Here is a 27,240-nt window from a genome sequence, read left to right on the forward strand (position 1 = left end):
CGCGGCGAAGCGTGAGCGGCTCTCTGGGGGACTCTCCCGGCCCGGCCCGGCTCACGGTGGGGGGGAGCGGGCGGCGCCGAGACTCGCCGGGACGAAAGTTTGGGAGCCGCCCCGCGGGCGGGCAGGAGGGGCCGGAGGCCGCGGTGTCAGGAGCATGAGAGGTTCGCCGCGGCCTCGCCGGTGCCCGTGAGAGACGGCCCACAGAGCTCTCCTCGGGCCGGAGGAGAGAAGGCAGAGCGAGCGGGGGCGGCAGCACCTCCCCGGGGGACCCCAGGAGCCCGCGGCCGGGGTGCCTGCGAGCCCCTCCAGCCGCAGCGCCTCTTCTCGAGCTCTATTTCCCGTTCCCCGGCGGGGGAAGAGGAGGGGCGGCGGCGGGGAGCCCTGTCGGGATCCCTCGGGACGGCGCGGGGGCGGCTGGAAAGCCCTGAGCAGGAGTGAGCGGCTCCCACTAAGCCCGGCACAGCAGCGCCGCGTTCCCTTCCCGCCGGGGCTTCCCCCTGCGGGGCCGCGAGTGCGCATGGGGGCGGCGGGCGCGGAGCCGGGAGCGCCGGGAGCGGCTCCATGAGGACAGCAGGCCTGTCCGCGCCCCCGCCGCCCGCCCTGCCCTGCCCGCGCTTCCGACCCTGAGGCCCTCGGCTCGCCTACGAAGAAACTTTTCCGCAGCGTCCGAAGATGGAGCCTGCCGGCATGGATTATTTCTGCGAGCAGGTACAGCAGAAGGACGTGGGCCGCAGGATGCAGGTCGGCCAAGAGCTGCTGGAGTACCTGGGCGACCCGGCGAGGTCCCCCGATCTGGAGCAGGACCAGCAGCGCCTTGACAAAGTGATCGACGAATTAACAGCGTGGGTCAACTCCAGTAATTTTAAGGTAAGGCTGCTCGGCGGGTCTCGGTCCAGGAAGACCATGATTCATCATGGTAGGGAGGTACAGAGCCCCGGGTTACTTTTTTAATCAGGTAAGAGCAGAAGTAAAACTACATTTGTGCCAGTATTATCCCTCCCCGCACAAAGGGGAATTCCGAAATTTTGGAAGGGTGGTTAATGTTTTATTGTGTCTATCCTTAAAAAAGCAGTAATATGGGTTTTGGTTTTGCCTTTATTGTTGGCTGGGTGGTGTTTTGGTTTTGGTTTGGATTTCAGGGTTTTTTCACGGCATTATGTTAAACCCCCTCACCCCTCCCCCCGCAACTATAAGGCTCACTCGGGTTGTGTTTCTTACTCAGAAACAAGAGAGATGATGATTATTTTTCTTATTTTTTCCTCGCTACCACTCCCCTTCCATGGTCTCTGCACTTGGGTGTAGTGTTTCATGGGGTTGCCATCGTTTTCTGCAGGCCGTAAAGAGTGCTGCTCCACCGGATTTGTATCACGCTGCGTGTATTTTAGGCGATTTAAGGAATAATTGGCTTCTTGGGGTCCCTACTGTGTGTTGAAAGTTGTTTATATCGTCTTTAGGTGACTTTCCCGTACCTGGGAAGTTATACAGTATCCTCACAGCGGCCCGATGATGACTCACGTTTCGCTTTTTCCTGTGTGCGTGTGTCTTTTAGACGGAGCCACGGGAAAAGAGCGATCACTCCCTCACACAGCGTTAACACTTGCGAGTTGTTCTGACGTCGGTCAGCCGATAAGGCGATTGACAGCGCAGTTTTTGTGCCAAGGACAATCGTGTTCGCATTGGCGATTTTTAAATTTTATTTATTTATTTTGAATTTCGCCCTCCCCGCGGTGCGTGTGCGCGGCGCGGCCGGGGCAGGCCCGTGCTGCCGCCGCCGGGGGGCGCTGCCGGGCCGCGCTGCGCGCCCGGGGCTCCCGGGCGGGCCCGCTCCGCCCTGCCCTGCCAGTGTGATCCGCCCGCACTTTGGACCTTTAAACTCGCTGCTCTGAGCTTGTTCTCGCTTTTTTTTTCTGTTTTCTGAGACACAGGAGGAGGGCGCAGAGCAACCTCGAAGGGCAACGTGTTCCTGAAGTGGAATTTTTGTTTTCCTCCTCCATTTGCTTTAATCTGCCAGTGTTTGCACGTAGCAACTTCTGAGATTGAGGTCTGAAAATAATAAAGGCTTAACTCTATTTGTGCATATGATTTATTTATTTTGGAAGCAGGTCTGTCAGTAAAGGTCGGGTTAGCTTGAGGAAGTAGCGTGTGCTGGACAAATATAATTTATTTGCCTTTAAATCCGTCATCTGAGGGTAGCTGTTGGTGAAAAAAATGATTAGTGCAAGACCTAGACAGGTTTTTAAAAATACTCTTTTTCGTGAAGAATGGTAGCTACTTACTTAACAGGGTAATGTAAGAGTTTCTTCCTGCACTTGTAAATTAACAGAATTAGGCATTAAGCCTGGAAATTCAATTTTCAAGATGTATTTTTAATAGTGCAAGACATTTTGTTTGCTGTTGATGCAGGGTGACAGAACTCCAGAGCTGTTGGGACTGTGGGATCAATGAGAACTAGGCAGCGCTCCACAAGCATCAGTCACAGAAGGGAGATCCCCTAGTCCAACCTCCCTGCTAAAGCAGGTTCACCAAGAGCAGGTTGCACAGAATCACAGCCAGGTGGGTTTTGAATATCTCCAGGAGAGACAACACAACCTCTCTGGGCAGCTTGTTCAAGTCCTCTGTCATCCTCAAAGTAAAGGAAATATTTCCCTTGTATTCAGATGGTGCTTTTGTGTTTCAGTTTGAGCCTGTTGCCCTTACGACATGGCTGGGTACCACTGAAAAGAGTCATGTAGAATGAGAGTATTACAAATTCTGAGAATTTTAAAGATAGCTTGCAAAATCATTACAGTATTTTTGTTACATCTTCTTCATGTCCACTTACTGGTGGCTCCTTGTTGTGTTTCAAAGCACGTCACATATGTTAGAGCATGGTGCTAGTCATGGGTTTGATTCCTCTAGGGGTCATCACTTCAGAGCTGGGCTTGATGATTCTTGTGGGTCCCTTCCAGCTTGGAAGATTCTGTGGCTATATTAATGAAAACAGCTCAAAATCTTGGGTGTTTTGCTCATGATCAGTACCAGTGTTCCTGGCTGTGGTAGTGACTGCCAGCGTGTGCTGCTTCAAAATGAAGATTAATATTCTAGAAAAACGGCATGTGTTTTATTTGTGTATTTTGTCTCATGCCAGCATAGATGTTACACATTTAATTGTTGTGTCCTATTTTGTTATTACACTCAGGCCCTGAACAATAGAAAGTATTGAATGCCACAGACTCATGTGTCTTCTCAAAAAAAACCTAGTGATTTTTGATTGCTGTATTATTTAACATATTGTTAGTCACCCTCTACTGAGAAATGGATACATAGAGCACTTAACAATTCTGCTTATTGTCTTTCTTTTGTATCTTGCTAAAGGTCTTGCAGGTCTCCAGAGTCCTAAAGTAATGAATCCCTCCCAGTTGACATGACTGGTGATATCACAAACAGTGATAATGGCTGGAGACTCAGAACTGCTGAGCTAGATGAATTGGAGATACAAGTGGGGAATGCTGGAGGAAATTTTGATGGAGAGCATTATTTCTGCTTGTGGTGATGGGTATGGATAATAAGGGGATAACTAATGTGACTTGCCCTGAATGTGCCATATTTTTTATTCCCATTGAAAGCTCAGTTCTTACATGCAGTGTACTCTGCTGACTATACTGAAATAGGAGATGCATGATCTGAGAGCTCTGGTCTCAACTCTTAAGCTGTGCCTGTGAAGAGAAAACTTTCTATGATATGCCACCCTAGAAAGTTTTTGGCTCATGTAACCAGAAGGGAAAGACTCTGGAGGAGTAATAGGAGGGTTGGCTTGACAGGCTTGATAGTGAGTGGGGAAAAAAGAGAATAAGCATTCAGTGAACAAGCTGGATTCAATGATCTTAAAGGACTTTTCCTAAACGATTCTTAATTCTAAATGTGGGCTAATTATCAGCAAGGTTGAATTAACCCATCCCCAAAAGATTTTGGCCACATAAAACAGACAGTGCTTTTGCTGTTCTGAAGTTTGCAACTCTTTATAGTTATTTAATAAACAACCTGGCAATTCCATACTGAAAGAGCAGATAGGAAAATTTCTGAGTTCGTCTAGCTCATTGAAGTGGAAAACACAATTACTAGCTTGAGTTACTGGTAAAACAAAAAGGTGGGATTAAGAATGTGTTGACTCATCTGCAGGTGGTTCAGGGTTGTAGCGAAAATTGGTTGCAGAACATAGGGAATGACCTAGAGAGAGATGAGTCAATGTTGAATTATGAGGACTTCAGTTGCAATGTGTATGCAGTGATGGATTGGCGTACAAAGACTCTCAAAAGCTTTGCAACATCAGGGAGTATACAGAAGATGTGCATAATTTAAACTTCTATTTTGTATGTCACTAGAATAGAATTCCCCACTGAACTCAAAATTGGTTGCTTGGTGATCTGGTTTATTTTGTATTGGTTGGGTCTAATCTCTCTCCTACAATGCAGAGATTTGTGGTTTTGGGTATATGTCAGACCCTATCCCCTCTTCCTCAGCTGTTTTCCCAAGGCTATGAGGAGTAAGAGTAGGTGAGTTGAATGCAAATTATTAAGAGTTGAGTGGTAGAATTATTCTGCTGGTATTTGGTCTCAATCTGAAATATTTAGCAGTCTCAGGAAATGAGAACAGTGCTACTTTTTCTGTTTGGACTCTCAGGTGAACTTCAAACAGTAAATGAGTTACCCATTCTGAGCGTGGTACTACTGCTAGATACTTGCTGGTGTTACTGGGTTAGCCTGGATCTTCATCTATGTATACATGGGTTTTGTTTAACACATGTGTTAGTTCTCTCTCATGCTCCGTAGTCACTTGAAATAATTACAAGATTATCTAACTGTGCAGTCTGGTGACTCAAACTGTTCTGTGTCTGACTCAAGTAATCTGGAAATCTGCTTTGAACTCCTGCTGAAGAGATGTGGGATGGGGAAATACTGCTTTTAATGTAGAGCTTTGCAAATTTACTCTTGGTTGTTAGTATGTTGTCGAGTCTTTTAAGAACGCCAAAATTGAACAATTACTCTCATTAAAATTATTGTTGAGCAACAAAGCCACCTTTTGGTTCTTAAAAGAAATCACACCTGATCAGAACTTAGAAAAAAACTATGACTAAAATGGTGTTAGTTTCTCCAGGTAGTTTTATATGAGAAGAGTAATCAGGAATGTTTGTGACTACAAGTCACTTTTGGATTTCTTACCTTTGTGGTCAATATCTTAGCTTGTTTTATTCCTCAGCTGCAGTAGAAAAGTAATTAGTAATCACTAGTTTTATGCCAGAGCAGCAGATTGTTTGCCATGGGAAAAAGAAAATCTGATTTCACTCTATTTCTTTCTGATAGTGTGGATAAGCTGTTTCTTTTAGGCAAATCCTTGGAATTATCTCTTATTCTATGCATCTTGAAGAGTGAGATTTTTCTGAGGTTTGTCTCAATGCCAAATACCAAAAGATACTAAAACACCAGTAATGTTGGTGTTGCATTTTTGTATTTCCTTGGTTTGGCAAGTATTTATTTTGGTTTGTCTTCAGTTCAACAAAAGGCCAGCAGGAGGAGCTTTCAATTTCCAGAAAGGAAGAGAAGATTTGAAGTGTAATTTTGCAGATAGGTAAAGACAAGTGGTTGGGATGCTTGTCTGAAGTACTTGCAGAGAGATGACAGCAGTTAAAACTTGGCTGACCACACATATGTGTGCGAAGTGGAATCTACAATATAAAATTACCTGAATACAGTGGAGATACTGAGATCTGAAAAAAGAGAGTTCAGAGATAAAACATGTAGAGTTGGACATTTAATTAGAAATGACCAAATGCACAAATGCAGGACGTGGGGGGTGTGTGTAGCAGACCTTAGGAAGAAAATGTGTAGGTTGTTTTGGAGCTGAAGTTGAACACAAGCCAACATATGCTACACAAAAGGCAAATGCCATAGTGACATAGTGAGTTGTAGGACTGTAAGATGCAGGACAGAGAAATGGAATAAAAGAGGACCCTGCTAAACATTAATTTTCAGTTACGGTGTAGATTCCAGTATTTCCTTAGTCTTTGTTAGCAAATGCTGGTAATTTAAATGTCTTTGTTGAAGAATAAAACTTTGACTTTGAACTCTTTGCTGAATTTCATTCTTTTATTCTTCAAGTTTTGTTTGATCTTGGCTGTGTGGGAGCTACTTTCTTTTTTCTATGTAGTGAGAATGTGGTTTGACCTGTCCATGTGTGAATCCAATTTTAGTTTTCAAATTCAATTATTTGATTCCTTCTTGAGTAATAATTACTATTTTTTAATGTAATATTTATGTTCTCTTCATGATACATTAGGTGTAATGGAGTATTAGCCAAATAATCAAGCAGATCTCCTGAAGACAAGGGACACTTCCAAGAAGTTTTAATTATTTTAATTAAAATTAATTTTGTCTGGTCTTTAGTTGGGTATGGGGAATATATAGTCTTAAAGTCTCAGGCATCTCCTTCAGAGGTGGAATTGACAGTTCTCAGTTGTCTTGCAGCTTCAGTTTGTGTTATCCAGCCTAACTGTACTCACTGTTGAAACTGCAGCTCAGCTGCTCATGGGGCCAGGTGTTCTGTTCTCACTGTTGTTCCTGAGGCACTGAACGTTTTGTCAATGTTCAATTCATTTCCCAGTGTTTCAGCAAGCTGATTTGACTCATGTTACAGGCGATTTCAGTGCACCAGATCAAATGCATTTGCAGGCCAAGAGGGATAACAGGAGCGTCACTTTTAGCCTGCAGTTTGATTGATTTGGGTGTGGGTAGAGAGCCTTTCCAAGCCCTGTGCAGTGTGTCAGAGGAGAGGTGCGTCCTTCAGAGCAGAGCTGGCAGCAGTCAGGGCGTGTGAGCCCAGCGATTTTAGCAGCTTTGCTGACTGAAGCAGTTTCTGTCCCTAGCTGAGGAGTGGTGCTGGTGCGTCATGCCTGCATGGCTCTGATGGCAGTGCTAGTGAGGCTGCCCAGCTAGCAGGCTCAGGGGGGAGACATGGCTCAGGAGGTGCCTTCTCTTGTTCTTTGTTGTGCTGGTTCCCTAAAGTGGGCTGCAGTTCAGCTGCATGAATGCTGCTCTTCCCATAGCAGAGAAGCTGCTGCAGAGGTGGGAGTAAGTAGCAGAGAATGGGGGTCACTGTATGTTTGATACAATTTAAATAAGAGGAAATGGGAAAGGAAATTAGAGACCTTGGGCACAAAAAGAATTAAATTCTTTTGAAAGAACCAAGTCCTGAAATAAAGTGTTTCTTTGTTTTGCACCATCAATGTGCTTAGAAAGGCTTTCGACTGCAATTTTCTTCGGGGAAAAAAGTTTTTTAATTAATTATTTATTCAAAAGAGAAATGCCATACATCTCATTGTCTTCCCACTGAATCTTGCTTTTAAAGAGGCTCCGTTTTGAAACTTTATGTCTGCACTAGAAAAAGTTTTAGCCAGACAATCTCAAAAAAAAAATGGCTTACAATGTCAAGTGTTGCTGCATCATATACTTTTGGGTTTTGCTCATGGTCCTTGGAACAATGTTTATGAAAAATTTCTTACAATAGGTAAGGGAAGAATGTTTAATCCACGTGTGAAGTAAACTGGAGATGCTCCTGTAATGGATCAAGCAGGAGGCAGTACACAAATTTTAGAATACTGTATTGTCCACATAATACAGAACAGTTCGGAGATCATGCTTGCAGTCTGAATTCAGTTTGAAGATGATGAAAGATTTTAAAATAACAGAAGGTTGTAAGCTTTTTTTTCCAGTGATCATTTTGAGTGTTACATCAATGTGTTCTAAGAATCAATTCTTAGAATTGGCTAAATGTCTCTTAATTAATGTGAGCAGACAAGATAGGAAGCTAAAGTTCCCAACTTGGGGAAAGGGCATTAAAGCATATTTCCGTTTATTTTTAATAACCTCTACAATTTTTATGAGACCACTTTGCTTGCTTGTTCTGGCTGCAGTGCAGGAGAGGTCAACATAACAGGGACATTGCAGAATTGTGCCTCTTGGGAGGTCCCCTGAAGAAGCCAAGCCTTTCAGTGCAGAAATACACTTGTCACTCTCTAGATAAATACAGGTGATTCATTCAGCAATCCTCTGGTAGTGTGGTTGCTTGCACTGCATCACTGAAATATTCTGTGGTTGGCCATCACAGGAGAATTGTGAAGGAAAGGTTATCAGAGGTTTGATAGTCTGTTGTATTGCACTAGTTTATTTAGTTGTTGTTTTGCACTGGAGATTTGCACTGAGTAGTCTTTATATTGCACTGAATAGTTTATGTTATATCACATGGTTTGTTCACACCGATTCTTACAATAGTCTATACCCCTTTTGAGACAATGAAGTTGCAGCTGATAGTAGTTTAACAGTAACAAAGATGGGACGCTTAGGAGAATCTTACCTTGTAGTCCAAAATATAGTTGCAAAACATCATTTTGAAGGCAGTAGCCTTGCATTTTTAGGTAGAGGGGGCTCTGCATTTGCTAATGAACTTGGACTCCAGTTGTTGATCTTGAAGACTTTTTTAGATACCAGCAACTCTGCTCTCTCCATGCAATGTGATGTGATACGTATTAAGAAAAAAATCATACCATTGGAATTGGAAGTGTGTCATTAGTGCTCTTGAAGGTGAAAGAAAAGCAAGAGAATGGAAATAATGCTTTCTTGTCAGCTAAAATATCTACAGTATAGATAATGTGTGTGGTAGCTTCAGCAGCTGGGTCTGCAGTTTTTGCTTCTGTCAGCAGAGGCAGCTGTCCAACTGCTGCTGAGGGGCAGGGAGAATGGAGTCTGAAGATGTTATGGCTGGGACTGAAAAACCACACAGGTTGAAGAAATGACCCAGAAAAATGGAAGTGTCCTTCTGCTCATGGGGCCAAGGGCATGCTTAAGTATCTGCAAGCTTTTGAGTTAAGGGAGGGAATGGAGTATGGATAGATCTCTGCAGATGGGGGAAGTGGATAGAATTGGAGTGGGAAACAGTAAAGGGAGCAAGAAATATGGAATAGGGGAGCAGAAGTGTGTCCTGAAAGATGAATAGAGAGAACTAAGAATATGAAACTTGAAGAAGTGAAGTACAAGATAGTGCATGAACATAAATATTTTTGTTTCACGTTGAGCTGCTTGCAAGGTTCTTGAGATTATGAGAATTAAGAACAGTGTACCTTGTGTCTTGACTGACAATACTTTAAAAAAAATCATCCCATGAAGTTTTTGCATGTATCTTGTTCCAGCAGTACAGTGCTGGAACAATGCTTGCTCTTGCAGGGCGTAGTTGTTTGGCATGCTGTGTCCTGTTTGTCGGTAGTTGTTAGTGATAGCACAGCTGTCCCCATGGTGACAGGAAGTCCAATGCCTTAAATTCATTCTTTGGAGTCCCAGATAGGGACCTCCATAATTCCCCCATTAGATTCTCATGACTAGTTCACAGATCCTGTTCTACAGAACCCATATTTCCATATACAGTTCAGAGATCCTATGACCAAATCCAAGGACATTTGTATTAAGGTCATTTGGCAAGTTACACAAGTAGAGATGTTTTCCTGGTAGTGTCCTGCTCCTAGCTGTCCCCCACAGGGATAGGAAATTACAGAACCACAATGAAAATAACAGTAAGTATGCATGGTTATCCAGGTATGGTTTGAAGTATTTCTTTTTCTAGGAGAAAACTTAGGTGCCTGGAAGTTGTCCACAGAAGGGCAGGGGAAGTGCTGGAAAGTGTGTGCAGAAGGAGAGCTGGAAAAAGATCAAGTTTGCAGAGCAAGAATAGGCTCAATTACTAATCACTGGTTCTATTCATAATCGTTTTTTGGTTGGAACATCTTGATTTCACTAAAGAGTCTGGTCTTTTTTTATCCAGAACAGATAAAATATTTCTCAGTTGGTTTGGCAACTTTGTTGTGATCTGAGAAGTCAAGGATAGGCTTAATACTGGCTTGTTAAAGAATAGCAAATAACCAACTCTAGTTCAAATGAGCCTAAATTTCTTTTTCCCTATGAACTTTAAAAGCACTGTTTAAATGCCTCAGACAATGGTAAACTGATGAATCACTCTCAACATACAAAGGCTCTTTCTAGACAGCGAGCAAAAGGCTTAATGAATGCAGAGTAAGAAACAAATCCATTGATTTTAATCCCAGAAGGCATTCATCCTTCATTGGAGCTGTTGGGGAAAGAGCAGTGATGCTGGTGAAAGGTTTTTCTGCTGATAGTGGAGAGCCTGTGTTGGTAAATGGTCCCACACAGTGCCTCAGAACCTGGAACCTCTTTGTTGCAGGTCTTCTGCAGAACCTCTAAGTTCTTCCTCCATTTACAATTTTTTATTTTTTTTTTAAATGATGTTTACATGACCCCGTATAAATTAGGAGCTCTTTCCAAAGGGCTGCTTGAATACTGCACAGATGATACCTACCAGGAGATGCTGAAGCTTAGAGCATTGTGTATCAGAACAGAGAAATATTAAAACTGATGTACAAAACCAGCAGGTGGTAGTTCACTTGCTATCCTCTGTAGTTGTGTGGTACAGCTGACTTGTTTTGTGATGTGGAATGAAAGCTAATTTTGTAGCTCGAGCAGTTTTCCATTACTTCAGCTTGTGGCCACACTGACATTTTAACTCTTCAGTTATTGTGACTTTTCATACCTGTTACCTTTTCAGAGTTGCAGACTACAGAAAACTTTGCATGAGATAAAGCTCATGCACGTGTGCTTTACTCTAAGTTTCTGAGTTCTTCATGAGGATGGAAGTCTTCAAGACAGATTTTGCAAAGATAATCTAATGTGTGGAGAAGAGAGAAACTTTTAAAAATGTATCTTAACAGATGAAAAGGCTCCTGTTTGTGCAAAACACTTGCATGGAAAGGTACCTTAAAATTGTCAGTGCAAGTCTCAGGTGGGTTTGTTGTCAGGAGACAGAAGCATAGGAAAACTGTGGGTCCAGAAGGAATTTATTTCTTTCAGACACTCGTTTTTAGACAGAGCTTTTGACTATGGTTTCATATTGCTTGATAAGCTGGAAGGTAACATTAAAGGAAAAACCTTGTGGAAAGCCTTGACATTACCACAAAAGCTAATTTATATATCTTTTTTTTGTCTAAGTAAGTTACTAGCTATAGTATTCCATTTCTCTAATATGTAGATAGTTACTTGTTGGCAATATGTTAATTTAAGCCAGTGATGCCATCCATTTATATATGTTATCCTGAGTTTTATTATGTAATAGAATTGTGTCTGGGTGAGTTGTACTAACTACCAACTAAGTTTTATATCTCCTTTTTAAAAGAAGATCTGTTGTGCAAATACCGAATTTATTAAAACCAGCTTCATTGTGTGGTTGCTTCTAATCCTAGGTTTTTTGAGGACCTTATTTTTCTAGTTTCCTGTAGAAACAAGGCTTGTATGATGCTGTGTGCGTGGGCCATGTGTATCACATGCATATCCAGTCTGATTTTCTTCTGGCCTTCTGCCTAGTGTGGACAATTGAGACAGATAGGGATCTTAAGGAAACAGAGGGGTCCAAAAAATGCAGATCCAAATGTTATGAAAATAAACAGCTAATAAAGGAGAGGAATTCTAGTCATGAGTTCATGGGGGAAAACGTGCAGTACATGTCTTACTAGAAAATAAAGAGGAGGAAAAGCTGTAAGGAGCTCCCAAGCTTGAGGAGGTTGTTCCTTTGACAAATGGTTCTTCCATTTTCACCTTCATGGGGAGCAGCAAATTGGGGTAACTACAAGTTGTGAAAATGCAGGTTCTGGTGTTCCTTATGAGCTATTGTAGGAAATACAGAAGGAGGTATTGGAACAATATGCAGGATAGTAAACAGCAAAAGAAGTGTCCCTACTTCTTAAAATAATTTTGTCCAATTGATAATTTCTGTTTGTGTTTTTGTTTCTGTATTAGTGGATATTGTTGTCTCATCTGGTTGCTGTGCCTGAATGGGAAATTCCTCAAAACTCCAGTAGTATTTTGCATTTCCTTTTTTTTTCTGTTTTGGTTTAGTTTTTGTTTGGGGTTTTTTTTTTTTTTTCATTGTTGTGGGTTGAGTTGGTTTCTGTTTTGGTTTAGTTTTTCTTGTTGTTTTCATTTGGTTTGAAGGGGGGTTCTTTATTATATGTTAATGATCAAATGAAAAATTAAGCTTCCCTAGTTTAACAAGCAAGTGGAAAAATGGTCTACTCTGGACCACTAGGGAAAGCAGAATTAGCTTCTCAATTATTTTCTTTGGGGAGTTTGGAAAATGATGTAATGACCTTAGTGGATGAGCTAAGTGGCCAGAAGTAAGCTCCTGGAAGAAGCTCTTAGCATCTGGGAAACGTTTAAAACATGTCTTTGTTTGGGTTTTGTGGTTGAAAATGGGAAAACATTGGATTTCTAATACTTATTTTCTTCTGTTTTAAGACAAGAATTAAAAATCTGAATTGCTCTGGTATATGTAAATAAACTTGATCCATTTCAAGCATATTTTGATAACTTTGTCTTGATAGGAACTTTGAAAGAATTGTTAGCTCTTCAACTGAAACTTTAAGATAGCTTTTCAGCATACTTGCATTTCTATGCTTAAGTTATTTGCAATATATTCTAAAAATTATTTGCAATATATTCTAAAAACCAGACCAAATCATTGATCTGGTTTATAATATCTAATGCTTTTGTTTCAACAGGTAGCACTACTGGGATTAGATGTTTTAGGTGCCCTTGTGGACAGACTATCAGGACGCTTTAAACCCTATATAGGAACTGGTAAGTGAAATACGACTTTTTTTCCTAAGACCAAACAGTAAAAGACACTTCCCCCCTCTCCTAGGAGCTGAAGTGGAACATGTTGAAAACTTCTTGAGCTAATTATAATGTACTGGCAGGCATTTTACTGGTGTTGGAATTGAAATAATTATATAGTAGCATGTCAGTATTCATTTGTCACTGATTTCTTAGGTGGTGGTTAGGACTTTTTAAAGGTTCCGGGAGTGCCTTTCCAGTAATTAGTTCCATGCTATATAGTTGCTTACCACTCCCTGAGACAGTCATCTACAATTTACATTGAAACACAAGTTTTACCTTCAACTTGTGTTAAAGATGGAAGGTTTTATTTGCAGATCACTTTAATCAGAGCTTTATGCCTGCTGAAGCCTGTAGTCTCAGAGGATTATGTGGTCCACCTTCTGTTATATAACTTGGCTGTAGCTTTTAGTAGTCTAAAGTTTTTATGGGATGAAAAAAAAGTACTAACTCTTATTCCTATGTGAAATGTTTACTCAAATGAATTTCAGATTAATGGATTTACATGCGTTGGACTATGAGACCTTTTTTCTGGGAGGTACAAGCAAACTACACTTATCAACTCATTTTACTGCTGGCTTTGAAAAGAGCTAGTGATATTAGGATATTAATGTTGGTTTTATAGCACTGGCTGTTTTTGACAGAAGCTTCTAGTGAATGTCCTTTTTCAAAATTTGAGTAAGTTACATCATTTTCCCTGATCCCCAGCTATCTCAAATTGTCTGTCAAAATTTTATGTATCTAGTTTTGTAATTAAGAGCTTTGAAATAAAATTTCAAAGTTCAGGAATACAAAGTATAATTTATGACAAGCTGCTAACTAAATTAATTGAAAGCTTACTTCAGTATTCTGTGGAGCTACTGCAGTAGCGTGCTACAGAATTTAAATCTGTTTTGTTGTGGAGAGCTTCTCTTTGGCTGGTTAATTTTGTATTGGAGCAGTGTAAGGGAACTGGAGGCATATTGTGCTATGCACAGTATTGATTTTTGAATAGTCTCCATTTGTAGCTATAAACACTGTTTTGCTCCAGAGTTTGGCTAAGTTTTGGTTTTTATTTTAAGACTCTGTAAAACCTAAAATTACAGTCACATTATTAAAGGATGGTTGGGAAGCTTATTCAGTTTTTCTCTGTTGTTTTAAGTATGAACTATCTGAGAATAGTTTGAAAATCCTCTTGTGGGTTTGGGCTTTTCTTGTCACAGTAGTTGAGTGAGACTATGTGCAAACTGCATATTTAAATTTCAGTAGTATTTATATTGAAAAGCAGAGGAGAGAGAGTACTGGCACTGGGTGACCGTTGAACACACATAACATCTGAAGCTGTGTATTCTCAAAGTATTTTTCAGTTAAGCTAAGAAGCAGTGCTTTCAACTGAAACTGATCCTCAGAGCATCTCCAGTATCAAGACTTCTAGAATATGCAAGTTACTGTTGTTCATGATCAACTTCTGTATAAACAAACCTAATAGTCACTGAAATCTTAGTCTCAGTAAAGGCAGAAAACAGTATTTTAGGTTACTTTTAAAAAGAGTGTTATGAATTCTCCTCAGTTGTTAGCTCTCTCTCCAAGTTTCATAACAAGATCGGAATATCATTCAGTTTTTGTCAGTGAAGCAGTAATATAAAAACATTATTGTAGCTGTCTCGGGTTTCTGTAGTCCAGGGCTTATGAGAATAATTAAAAGTACATTGGTGAAGCAGAGAACCGCTTCCTTCAAAAAAACTTAAAGAACCAGGAGTTTCTTAAATCATGTTCTGTTGACTCTGCAGATTTGTCTTCTAATGTAATCTGACTCTAGTAAGTCAGACCAAAGACTTGTATTTGACAGTGATTTGTTTGCAGATGCCTGAGAAGAAAGTAAGGACAGGCGAAACAGGCAGTGATAACTCCTTCATCAGTAGGAGTTGTCAGCAGTCTTACAGGTTAGGGCCAGCTGAGGCACATGGTATCTTCAGTGTCTGCCCTTTCACTTTGTTTTCCTACAGCTTTTTCTGTTTAGTTTCTGACCCACATTTGGGTTTTGCAGTGTTCTGTAGAAGTACTTAAGTATGCAAAACTTGTTTGGGCTGATTGCCTGAAAAACTTGGTGCTTGCTAGATCTTGTGTTAGAGAGGTGAGCCAACATTTCGTACCTTCCTGACTGCCAGTTTCTATTTATTGATCTCTTCCATGCCTGTCCTCTGCTATCCCTCCCTCTGCCTCAGCTCAAAGACACAATGGAGCTGTTTCTTGTATACACCTGTTTGCCCTTTCAGTGCCTTTCTGTTGTGGGTGCATTTGAGTTAAGGAAGCCATATCTGTCACACCATACCAGAGAGGTGACATATGTTCATAGTGGTGCAACTGTATTTGTTTGTATTTGTCATCTATTACTTTTGTAGTTATTGATTATAGATTCCTCTGTTGCATAGCTGCTTCCTGAAAATTGACCTAATACATGCATGAGACTGTCTACTACAGCACCCTGTTTCCTGTGCAGTGATGGGGGATTTGGGGCCCGCTCTCCAGGGCAGTGTCTTTGCTCCATGCCTCTGTCCTTAGGGCAAGACCCCTTCTTGAGAGCTGTGTGAAAGTCCAACTGCACTCTGTTAGCTGAGTTACCTTCTGCACAGAGAGAGTTTGCAGAGAGCTCTTACAGCCCTGTGAGGTACCACTTCATTCTTTTCATTTGACTTCCCAGACACTTCTCCAGCTTGTAGCACTACAGTGCGTAGTTGTGACCCAAATAGGGCACTTAGTATTTGGCCTTGTTGAACCTCATACAATCCATATCCACAGTTATGCATTTGACAAGAAGCAAGTATTCTATGCAAACTGCCATTTTAGGGGGGTTTTTGTTGGTTTTTCTTTTTTTTTTTAAGCTTGGTTATGTCCAGTTAAGTGATTCTTTGATCTGAACATTGTTAGTGAGGTAAATAATTGTGTATTGTGGATGTGCAGTGCATTCAGGTGATATGAGGAGAACACAAAAATCATGGAATTAAGCTTGAAAATGTTGGGAAATTTGTAAGCAAAGTAGTTCAGCTAAGCAGCAAGTTCTTCAGGTCCCACAGACCATCTTAATAGTAATTTGTAGGGTAGGCTTTTACTTTCTCTATTTTGGTCAAATAAATGTAAATGTATTACTTTTTGCAAACATAACAGAATTTTTCCAGGGAATTCAATTATTACTTTGAAATATTCAAACTATAGTTAACTTCTCATTTATTGCAGTAAGCTATTGTAGGTACTTCCATTCTCAAAAAAAATAGGGATTCCACCATAACTACAGCAAAGCAGGATAGATGTAAAATACCTACCTGCTTTGTTCTCTGCTTTTTTTAAAATACAATGCAGCCTCTTTTCTATGTAAAGCTTCAATTTTACGGCTGTTTTCACTTATAACATACCTGCAACCTTAAATGTATTTTTCTTTTAATAAACAGTGTTTTATTTTGGTGACCCTGAGATGGTTTTATTTGTGATTCAGATCTCAGTTAATGATGGAAGTATAATAACACATTATCCAACTGCAATATGGGACAACGTATTCGACCTTTTCCCACCCCATCCCAATTTAATTTCCTGTTCTGTTTTGATGGGGGTGGATTTCCTTAAGTGCAGAGGACAGCTAATGTCACTGAATATTCACCCCCTTAAACATTACAGGCTTCTGCTATGAAGTGAAAAACATGAATGCTTTACTATTACTTCAGTCTTTTCAACCTACATATATTTACATTTGGGCAAAACCAATACAAAAGTGGTAGAGCAGATACCTTCCAGTATTCCAAAGAGCATGTATTGAAGAATAATGCCTGATAAGAGACTTAATTCAGTTTCCTAGGCAACCGTCCAACGTTGCACTAAATTTCTTATAAGGTGTTACCCTCTTATGATTAACAACATTGAGCGTGCTCTGCAGCTGGCATCAGTGTTCTGGGAGTCTAGACACACAAATTTGGAATCTTTCTTTTAGTACTTCCACTTAAAATCTTTGAAAATACTTTGAAAGCAATAAATACCAGGATATGTGTTCTTTCATAAGACTGTGTTTGTATTCTGGGAAAAATAAAGCAGTGTTTGAGTGTTACATCTTTTGGTATTTAAAACTACTGCTTGTTCTGTGATTAAAAGAGATTTTACATAAGAGTACATAATTACTATATCACAGTCTCTTTTCCCAGGTGATCACATAATTATTAAAATAATTGTATATATCCAAAATAAAAGAGACAATTAGAATTATGGGCATATGTGTCTGATGATAGGATTTCTGGGAAAAGTGTCTGCTCAGACTTTTAGTTTTGTAGTCTAAAACAAGTGAATATGACTTGGCCTTCTCCTTATTGTCAAAAGGAAAAGAAAGAATATAGTAAAGGTATTACTAAAATAATTAAAATAATACAGTAAAGGAAACAGAATTTGTTTCAGTTTTACAGTGCAGTATTAAACCATGACATATTTTTCTGCATATATTGAACTGTCCATTTGTCTTTTACATAACTGTATTGTCACTAGCTTTTACATACAACCCTACAAAATGTTGCAAAATATTGTACTTACCTGAAAATTAAAGGAAATGTAATTGACAGTTAAAATGACGACACAGATTATATTTGTGTATGTACCTGTATGTATAAGTCTCAATAGGGATACACATTTTACACACAACAACTCCTTATGTAAATGTGTTTATATGTTTAATAGTAGTTTCAAATTTATCTTACTATGAAAAGAAACCACTGGGCAAAAATAGTTTTGGAAGATAGTTGTAGTGCCATATATTAACATGTGAAACAAATTTTAAGTGTTTAAATTTTTTACCAGGTAGTTTCTAGAAGTGTTGGAAGAGTTTAAATTAGTTTAGTGTTTAAATTAGTGTCCTCAGACTAATCGAAACTCTCCATCAAATTTATTGTAACAATGAAGCCTGCAAGTGTGGCTGCTCATGTCCTGGATGGGTGCACTCTTCAGTGGCTTAAAAACTGGCTGGCTGGCTGAGCCCAGAGGTTGATGGTCAGTGGAGTTAAATCCAGTTGGTGACTGGTGGCAAGTGTTTTCCCTAGGACTCAGCACTGGGGCTGGTTCTGTTTAATATTTTTATCCATTATCTGGACAAGGGAATGAAAGGCACACTCAGACAGTTAAAAGATCAGACCAAGCTGGGCAGGAGTGTTGATCTGCAGGAGGGTAGGAGGGCTCTGCAGAGGGGTCAGGACAGGCTGGAGCAGCAGGTTGAGGCCATTGGTTTGAGGGTCAGCAAGGCCAAATGCCAAGTCCTGCACTTGGGTCACAACAAGCCCAGGCAGAGCTGCAGGAAGAGCACCTGGGAGTGTTGGTTGACAGTGGCTGAACATGAGCCAGTGTGTGCCCAGGTGGCCTGGAAGTTAAGTGGTGTCCTGGCCTGTATCAGGAGTAGTGTGAGCAGCAGGAGCAGGGCAGTGATTGTCCCCTGTACATGGCACTGGTGAGGCCACACCTCGAATCCTGTGTCCAGTTTTGGGCTCCTCGCTGCTAGAAGGACATTGAGGGGCTGGAGCATGTCCAGAGAAGGGCAGCAAAGCTGGGGAAGGGGCTGATGAGGAGCAGCTGTGGATTCTGTAGCCTGGAGAAAAGGAGGCTCAGGGGTGACCTTATTGCTCTCTGTAACTACCTGCAAGGAGGTTGTAGCAAGGTGGAGGTCGGTCTCTTCACCCAAGAGACAAGTGATAGGACAAAAGGAAATGGCCTCAAGTTGTGCCAGGGGAGATTTAGATAGGATATGAGGAAAAATGTTGTCAAGCACTGTTACTGGCCAGGGAAGAGGTGAGTCACCACCCCTGGAGGTATTTGAAAGTCTCCTGTAGATGTGACACTGAGGGACAAGGTTCAGTGGTGGCCTTGACAGTGTTGGGTTAGTGGTTGGCTATGATGATCTTAAAAGAGCTTTTCTGACTTAAATGGTTCTGTGTTACCTGATTTTAAAGCAGTTGTAAGGGCTTGCAACATGCCTTAACTTTTTGAGTGAATTTGGATTGAAAGCAGTTAGTCCAAGAATTTGGAAATACTTGTTTGAGAAAATCAGTGTTTAGTAAGTGACACCCAAATTGTAAGTTTTTGCTTTTTCTCTTACTTAATGGTTGAATGTTTGGGTGGAAAAGACTCAAGTGTGCAGTTTATTCAAGCTGTGACTCTCTAATAAGTGGTTTTAATGTGGTATGGAGAAATGCTTTGAAAATCCATGAAATCCATGAAGACCAAGAACTGTATTAGGATGAGCTACCATGGATATATGACATGCAAAAAAATGCTGGATCTTCAGGTGTTAGTGCCTGACTTAATTTTATTCTTATTTTTCATTTTTATTAATTTAATTGAAATGTTGAGACTAAAGGCACGTTCTGCTGAGGATTCAAGATTAAAAATGCTTGCAGAACAACTACACATAAAACTTGGAATAATTAGGTTGGAAGGGACCTTCAAAATTATCTGTTCCGTGTCTTAGCTTAAAAAATGGCCCAGCTATGCTGTTAGAGAAAACTTGGAAATTAAATAACTCAAGAAACTGAGTTGTTCAGATAAAGTAAAGCAGGCTTTTCTATTTATATAAAAGATGTCTTGTCTCAAGGATGCCTTGTTGCATCTAAATGCAAGTCAGGTGTTTTGTCTGATATTGCCTTTTCCTTTTATAACTTACTGACCTCAGGAAAAGCTGTGTTGGATTGTTGTAGGATTATCTTAAATAAAAGAAAACAATAAAATGCGGACTGTTTCATTTTTTTTTTCTTTTTTGGAAAAGGCATTTAGCAGATAGCCCATTATTTGTATTTTTTTTCTCCATAATAGCTGCTTTTGTATTTTTAAACGTAAAAAAATACTAACTTCCTACAGCACCTCAGAAAATCCTTAAATTTTTTTTTATTTCCTCTTTAGTTAATGGTCACAGCTGAAGGACATAACTGATTAAAGCCATAACTTTTTTCATCTTTGTGATTAGATTTTCTGAGGTTTCAGTTAAAAAAGAAGAAAGTAAAAATCTATGCAGGCGTTTTGGTTTTTTTGGGGGTTTTTTTTGGTCCTGGCTAGCTAGTGCTGGAGTTTATTAGTAGTGGGAATTCATTTTACCTGAAATGATCCATGCCTGAGTGGTAGGCTGTGATTTAAAATACCTTCTGCTTGCTGTCCATGGGCATTTCAGTGTATGACACCTAGAAATGCAGTGCTTTTAGCTCAGTGTAGAGAAATCCTAGCCTTCTTTGCTTTCAGCTTGATTCTAATTAATTCTAGTTATGTAAAAAGCCTAGCTTAGAGCTTAAAAATTTCAGAAGATGCCATGAATATTTGTTCTCAATCTTCTACTTTTCTTTCAGGTTTAATACACCTCTTGAAACTCTTTGGCCGTTAAGACTATTCTCATGTTCCTGAGACTGACACCTTGATAGGCACTTGGATAGATCATATAAAAAAAGCTTTTGTTTCTTCCTCTCTGCTACTGATGATGAACAGTATTTGTCATTAATCCCACTAATGCTTTTTTTAATTAGCTCCTGGAGAGACCCCAAGAAGCACATTAGTGTCTGAAATTGCTGTTGATTAAACTGGCCAGGACTTTATGTTGAGGAGGGGAGCACTGAGGCCCTCTATGAGAGCCTGCTTATGATTCTTTGCTTAGAAGTAGCCCCTTGAGCACATGGATCTGTCAGGCTGGCCCTGTGGCTGGCTCTGTGGGATCCTTTTCTCTCCTGTGCATCCTGCCCAGAACAGAGACTGCCCTAATTGCAGGGGCAGCTCTTTCCCTCCCTCCTTTTTAATGACAGCTGTTCACTGCTGCTGCCTGAGCTGGCAAGGTTTCTCAGGAAACGAAGAAGATATTGCTGCCTAGGTTTAATCTCTTTCTGTCCTCAAAGACATTTCTTTTTAGTAACAGAATTTTTGCCAACATTGATAACATTTCCTCAATAAAGATTCCTTTTTGCTTAATGCTTTTTTCTAAGCCTGTAGTAATGGACTATCTAAATACCTATCATAGAAATAGGTAGACCTGAGACTTAAAATGACCACAGGTGTAAAAAGAGCAGCAGCTGTAAGTGGTCAGAGGAGAAGAAAAAGCAACAATACAAACTGAAAAGCTCCAGAAGGAACTCTTATGAAAGTTTAACAGAGGGAAATTGTTTGTGCTACCTATGGCATTCTTTGCTGCAGGGGTCATATAGTTAAACTGCTCAGGTTTTTAAAAATACATGGTTGTTCTAGGCAATTTCTGCAATTTACTTGTCTTATTTTCAATCCTAGTAGAGGAAATAAATATTTAATCTCTCAGGCCGCTCTCTGACTCTGAAGGCTGGTTTTGGCCTTTACTCACGCATCTACTGTCCCAGCTAGTGGTGATAAAATTATTTGATGAATTTGGATAAAGGAAAATTTATTCCAATTTACTGAGATAAGAGAAGGAAGGCAAAGGAAAAAGAAATTGATGGTATAATAAGCTCTGGTATGGATATAATAGAAAGGAAAAAGGCATAAATAGCAGCTCAGATGTAAATGCACAAGCATTGTCAGCCAGTTAAAGGGGATGATTGTCCTGCTCTGCTCTACCCTGGAGTGGCCTCACCTCAAGTGCTGAGCGCAGTTTGGGGCACCAGAACATAAAGACATTAAATCATTAGAGAGTGTCCAGAGGAGGCCAACAAGGATGGTGAAGGGTCTGGAGGGGAAGCTGTGTGAGGAGTCACTGAGGTCACTTGGTCTGTTCAGCCTGGAGGAGACTGAGGAGACACCTCATGGCAGTCTGCAACTGAAGAGGAGGGGAGGGCACTGGTCTCTGCTTTGTGCTGAACAGCAACAGGACCTGAGGGAATGGCCTGAAATTGAGCTAGGAGCAGTTAAATTTGGATATCATTAAAAGGTTCTTTTCCCAGAGGAACAGGCTCTCCAGGGAAGTGGTCAGAGCACCAAGCGTGACAGAGCTTGGTGCTGTGACCACCACAGAGTGTTTGGACAATGAACTGAGGCTCATGGTGCAACTCTTGGGGTGTCCTGTGCAGGGCCAGGAGTCAGACTCGATCCTGATGGATCCCTTCCAACTCAGAGTGACTATGACTATGAAATAGCTGGTCAGTTTGAGGTAGATCTGGTAGAATTTATGTCTGCTGTGGAGTATTTTGCTAACACTTTTAGGTTTTGTTCAGTAATCAAAACCTGTAAAATTGTGATGTAGAAATCTTAGCAGGAAATCCTTGGGAGAATGAGATTTCTGCAATGTAGAAATCTTAACAGGAAAACCTCAGGAGTGGCTGGAAGTGGTAAGAAACTTTGACAACATGCTAAAATGTGGCGAAAAGGCAAGTTGAATGAAATAGTGCTTCACAAAAAATAAACAACAGCTACAAAAGGAATCAGTCTCCTAAATTTACTGTAGTTTTTTTCTGCATATGAGCAGAAATAAATAATAGAAAGATGTCTTATGTTATTAGGTTTTCTAAAATCCATTTGAAATAATTTAAGAATCTAGGCAACAGAAGATAAAAGATGGATAAGGTTAATATAAAGCAGTAGGATTGTTCAGTCCAGACTGCATGTGACAAATTATACACCTCATTGAGTAATTTGTTAGGAGGCTGCCATATTGAATACAGTCTTCATGTATGGTCCTACTTCTTCTTTGTCACCCTTCTTTTAATTCTGACATCTGTTTCAGATTGTTGAGTTTGCAGACTCATGCCAGGAAAAACCAAATGCATTTATTTGCATTGCAGTATAATGAGAGACACTAATTCAGTAATGCTGGTGAGAAAGCTTGTACATCTTAAAGGAAAAGTAGCAGCCAAAATGATGTTCTGTTTTGAAACTTGATCAATAGGAAACCCAACTTCCAATGATTTCCTGTTGGAGCTTATTCTGACAGAGAAGATGAACAGCCACACTGGAAACCAGCTGGTGGTTGCCAGCATTCAACAGCGTAATTTCTTTTGTCTTGTGCAAATAGAATGTATCATGCCTTTTAAGGGGTTGTGGTGGTTTGACAGGAAATGTGTTTTTTCGGGATGCTGTGTTTTTGGCCAATGGATATTCAGACTTTAATATTGGCATTTAACCTGGCCATTGGGACATGGACACGCCTCTGAGAACACGGGGTTAAAAGCAGAGCTCTCCCCTGGGAGGGTCCTCTTGGGTTTCTGGCGGGAAAGAGTTCGGGTCTCTGCCCCGGCCCAGCTGCTGGCTGGGCAGGGGGAGGGGAAAGCCATGTGGCCGAGAGAGGTAGGCCTGAGCCCCGGGGTGGAAGGGTGGAAGAGAGAAAGAGAGAGAGAGACACCGGGAGGCATCGGGTGCCCCCCCTGAGAGACAGAGAGAGAGAGAGAGAGAAAGAGCCGCTGCCTGAGACTGTGACCTTGAAGCTTGATAAACATGGGTCTGTGCCGGCAGCACGGCTGGGACGGAGAAGAGGGGGGGGTTCAGCCGGCCACTTGTAGGAGCTTTTAACCCCTTTTTGGAAAATGAGAACTTTACAGAACATTGACCTCTCCTAGAAGATAGAGTGGAAGATGAGGAAGAAAATGGGCCAGTGTGAGAGAGGTCTGGGCAAGCGAGAGATAGTAGAAGAGTAGAGAAGAATCCTAGTGGGAAGAGATGATGGAGTAGCTTTTGCTGGACTCTTTTTGTATAGCCATGGACAGACCCATGTTCCTTGTGATACAGAGACTGCATTCTAGGGGGAGGCAATGGCCTCAGAGCCAAGAGGGTTCAGTGTTGATGCCCCTCGGCCCCAGGGGGTGAAAAAAATATGGGGGGGACAGGTGTCCCAAAGGAGAGATTGTGGGGACAGGTGTCCCAAAGGAGAGACTGTGCCTTTTTTGGATCGGGACAGAGCATCCTTAAAAGACAACCCTAGAAGCAGTTCTGGTCCGTGTTCAGTGGTGAGAGCACTGGACATGAAAAGGAAGAAGTCACGACGGCAGATGTACTCCGGGCGGTGCCACGAGTGACACAGAAACACACGAGGCTTCGACTGTGTTTCCAGGGGAAGCCCATGGCACAAGAAGGACTCCTCTCCTCTTGATGAACTGAGGATTGATTGTTTGAAGGGTGGTGCAGGACTGAGAGTTGGTGATTTGAGGAACAAATGTATTGAGTTGGAAATTTGGTGGGGGGAGGAGGAAATGCATTTGTGAAGTTTTCATTTTCCCTGTGTATGTGTGTTCCTTTTTCTTTGTAGTTGTAGTGTAGTTAATAAAGTTTTGTTTTCTTTTTTCCCTAAGTAGGAGCCTGCTTTGCTTATTCCTGGTCACATCTCACAGCAGAAACCAGGGAGAAGGTATTTTCATGGGGGCACTGGCATTGTGCCAGTGTCAAACCATGACAGGGGTCTTACAGAAACTTGAGCTTTTAGGGGAAAAAAGCCAAGCCTGCAGCCATTGGGGCCCTTTAAAAGCTCCCACAGCGTGTTGTCCCTCTGTCAGAGCTCCAGGAGTGGCAAAGGCTGCTGTGTTCAGTAGCTGCACACACTGAAATCTGGGGGCTGTGTCATGGCTTAGTTTAACTCAGTGACCTCATCTCTGTTCAGCAGCTTCTCCTAGCTGTTCTCTGTGCTTGTCTTGGTGATTTGAGCAGAGCCCTGGTATCTGCAGCTCCATCAAATGACTCAGAGTGCTAATTAGTCACAAAGGAGCCGTGTTCCCGCAGAACTGGCACTGGCTGTGTTTGTTTCCTTCTCTGTAAAGCCAGAATTGCCTTCAGCTGCCCAGCAGTCAGGTCAGTGTAGAGACATCACTAGTACTGTAAGGAATGGGGACAGGGTCAGTTCAGAAGTGTTGGAAATGGACACAGAAAGTACTGTTGGCAAGGAAAATGTAATCAGTGATGTGTAATATGAGTGATTGGAAGTTCATGGGAGTGGTCAGCTGTGTACTCCCAAAAATAACTTCTTAAGGTCTCGACTTTTTTCTCTGTTCACAAAATGGGAAAAAACCCCAAAACCAAACCCAACCACCAAACAAAACAGAAACACTCCTTAAAAGCCCAAACCATAAAGACAAAGTCTCACACTATCAAAACAATGACAATCCAACCCAAACAAAAAACCCCCAAACTTTTCTTTTCAAACTGTAAAACAAAAGTAGCTGTACTAATTTCTTCAGAGGAGGAAGGGTAGAGAAGATAGATGAAAAGCACAAAACCTTAGTAATGGTGGCTGAAGATGTCAGTGGACTATCCAGAACCAGTAGAATTAAATACTCAGATTAGGACACTAAGAAAGCCTTCAGGTATCGCAGGGGGGGGAAATTCCAACTTCAGCAGTGTATTTGTCAGAAATAATCGTGGCTGCTGTTTTGATGTAGGAACAGGGGACTCTGGGAACCTCCTCAGAATGTATGACTCTCTTCCCTTTATTTTGCTGGCAAATCTATTGTTTGCTTATTACTATAATATGATTAAGTACTGGTAAAATTACTTCAGATCTGCCTTTCAAACAATAGCCAAATACAGTTATTTGTTTAGTGAGTAGAAATTCTTTAGCAGTCTGTTGAGGTCAGGCAGTAACTGCAAAATATTCTCAGGTGTTCAGTGATGTACCAAATGTAGCAAAAAGTTATTTAGCTGTGAAGATGTTCTTTTTTTTTTTACTTGGAGTACCTTACATCACTGTCCTGTGAGGGATGACAGCTCCACCAATTCCACCAACTCCATCAGTTGTGCTTCCTGAAGGAAAGCAGCACACTCGGTATCATCACCCCTCATTTAGAAGAAGTGGTACTGAAAGCACTGGGGGGAAGAATCTCACAAAGGGTTGGTCACAGATGGAGGATTGGGAACCAGTACAGCAGCGTGTCTTGCACAGCATGGAGCTAGCTATGTGTTCATTGGGATATCTTTCCTAATGTCATAGCATTAATTTATCTGATTTATCTAATTATAAACTTCTGTCTGGAAAAGCAAACAAAAAGAATTGGCAAGTCCCTTGATTTTGATTTTTACTTATTTTTAGGGTGTGAAATCATCAGCTGTCGTGCAATTTTCCTTAAATATTGTTTGAGGATGCTTGTTTTAACAGAGCAATTTTTAACTGCTTGTACTGAAGTAAGGCTGGATTTCCTGAAGATACACTGTGTGAATAAAGGGATTTAGAACTTTCGATTTTCTTAAAATAAACAGTAAAGTCACACTGATTTTAAAATAGTTGTATACTTCTATTCCAATTGTTTGCCACTCACCATGCCTAGCATTATTTTTTAGAAAAGCCAGACATTCTGAAGCTAACTGGAACACTTTTGAAGATGAAATGCAAGTCATTCACACAGTTTTGAAGATGGGAGACTTGGTTTCTTTTTAACCTGTTGAAAGTTACTATTTTCTTCCATTTCAGTCTTATGCATTTGTTGTTAGTCTTATAAAATACTGAGAAATGCACTTGAGGCTTTAAAATATTGTGGCCTACTTAAACTCATCTTTTATTTTTGAATGACATGTATATTACATCTGTTTCAAAAAAATACCTTTAAGCATTAGAAAATCTCCATTGGGTGTTTAATATTTTTTTATTTTCTCTTTTTTTCCCTGTCTTTCTGTAGTTCTCCTGGCTTTGATAGATCGTATGGGAGATGCCAAAGACCAAGTTCGAGAGCAAGCACAGAATCTTATATTGAAACTGATGAGTGAAGCAGCACCACCCATGGTATGATTGCTTAATGCAGATTCAGATGGAAGCCTCCAGTGAGCTTATGACTTTTGTATGAACTCTGAACATGTCACAATGTTATTGCCACTGTTAATGGTGTAAATGTTAAAGATACTCTTAATGGATTGACACTGATGTATTGTTCAGCTAAAGATAAAAATCTTGGCATGATGTGATTCTGCATATTTTGCACATCATAGCTTAATTCTGAGTAGATGTTTTTATGGCATGTGACAGGGCTTTGTTAATTAAAGGATTTTCTGGGTTTGGACAGTGGGAATAAACAAGTTTAAATAGCTCCAAATTTATTTAAAATTAGATTTGTACTTGAACATGAAGGACTAGTCCTACAGTTAAGGTGCACATTTTCTAATTTAAGAGAACCTGGCCTTCTAGCTGTATGACAATGATGCTCTGTGAACCATGGATAAACTGAGGTGGGGATAAGTTGCCCTTTGGCTTGTCATTTTTGGTTGTAAGGAGGGTTGCTTAACTCAACCTTCAGTTCTAAGCATTATGTGGCTTCTGAGTGCTTAATCTTATATCTTGACTCTGCAAGTCTGAAAAATGGAGGATTGTTTAACAAGATTATATTCTTGAATAGTGATGTGAGACCCTGGATGTGAATAAGAACTTACTATTTGAGTTTTTAATTCCTGAGGAAACTCTGAGTTCTAATTCTAGTGGTCAATAGGGAAAAAAAAGGGTTTTTGTATGTGCTAATTCCTGGCTTTGTCTATTCAAAGATTCAAGTTTGAATGTTTGTATGCAGTGAATAAGATGTTGTGGACTTTATCTGGAGTGAGAAAATTATTGTCAGTTGCTTTGTTTGTCGGTTAAAACGTG

General features: G+C 40.8%; 1 protein-coding gene across 19 annotated transcripts in view; it reads left to right on the forward strand.

The window, feature by feature from the left end:
• The first annotated feature begins 657 nt into the window (after positions 1-657).
• The window catches only part of CLASP2 (cytoplasmic linker associated protein 2), a 147,491-nt gene continuing 120,908 nt past the window's right edge, over positions 658-27,240 (forward strand). For all 19 annotated transcript variants that reach the window (XM_077178636.1, XM_054649938.2, XM_077178644.1 and 16 more), the window contains exons 1-3: positions 658-867; positions 12,647-12,725; positions 26,288-26,391. In XM_077178636.1, the coding sequence (XP_077034751.1) occupies positions 673-867; positions 12,647-12,725; positions 26,288-26,391 (378 nt within the window). In that variant the 5' untranslated portion in view covers positions 658-672. The remainder of the gene's footprint in view (positions 868-12,646; positions 12,726-26,287; positions 26,392-27,240) is intronic.

Source organism: Agelaius phoeniceus, chromosome 1 (assembly GCF_051311805.1).
Source record: "Agelaius phoeniceus isolate bAgePho1 chromosome 1, bAgePho1.hap1, whole genome shotgun sequence".
In the NCBI taxonomy this organism is placed as follows: Eukaryota; Metazoa; Chordata; class Aves; order Passeriformes; family Icteridae; genus Agelaius; species Agelaius phoeniceus.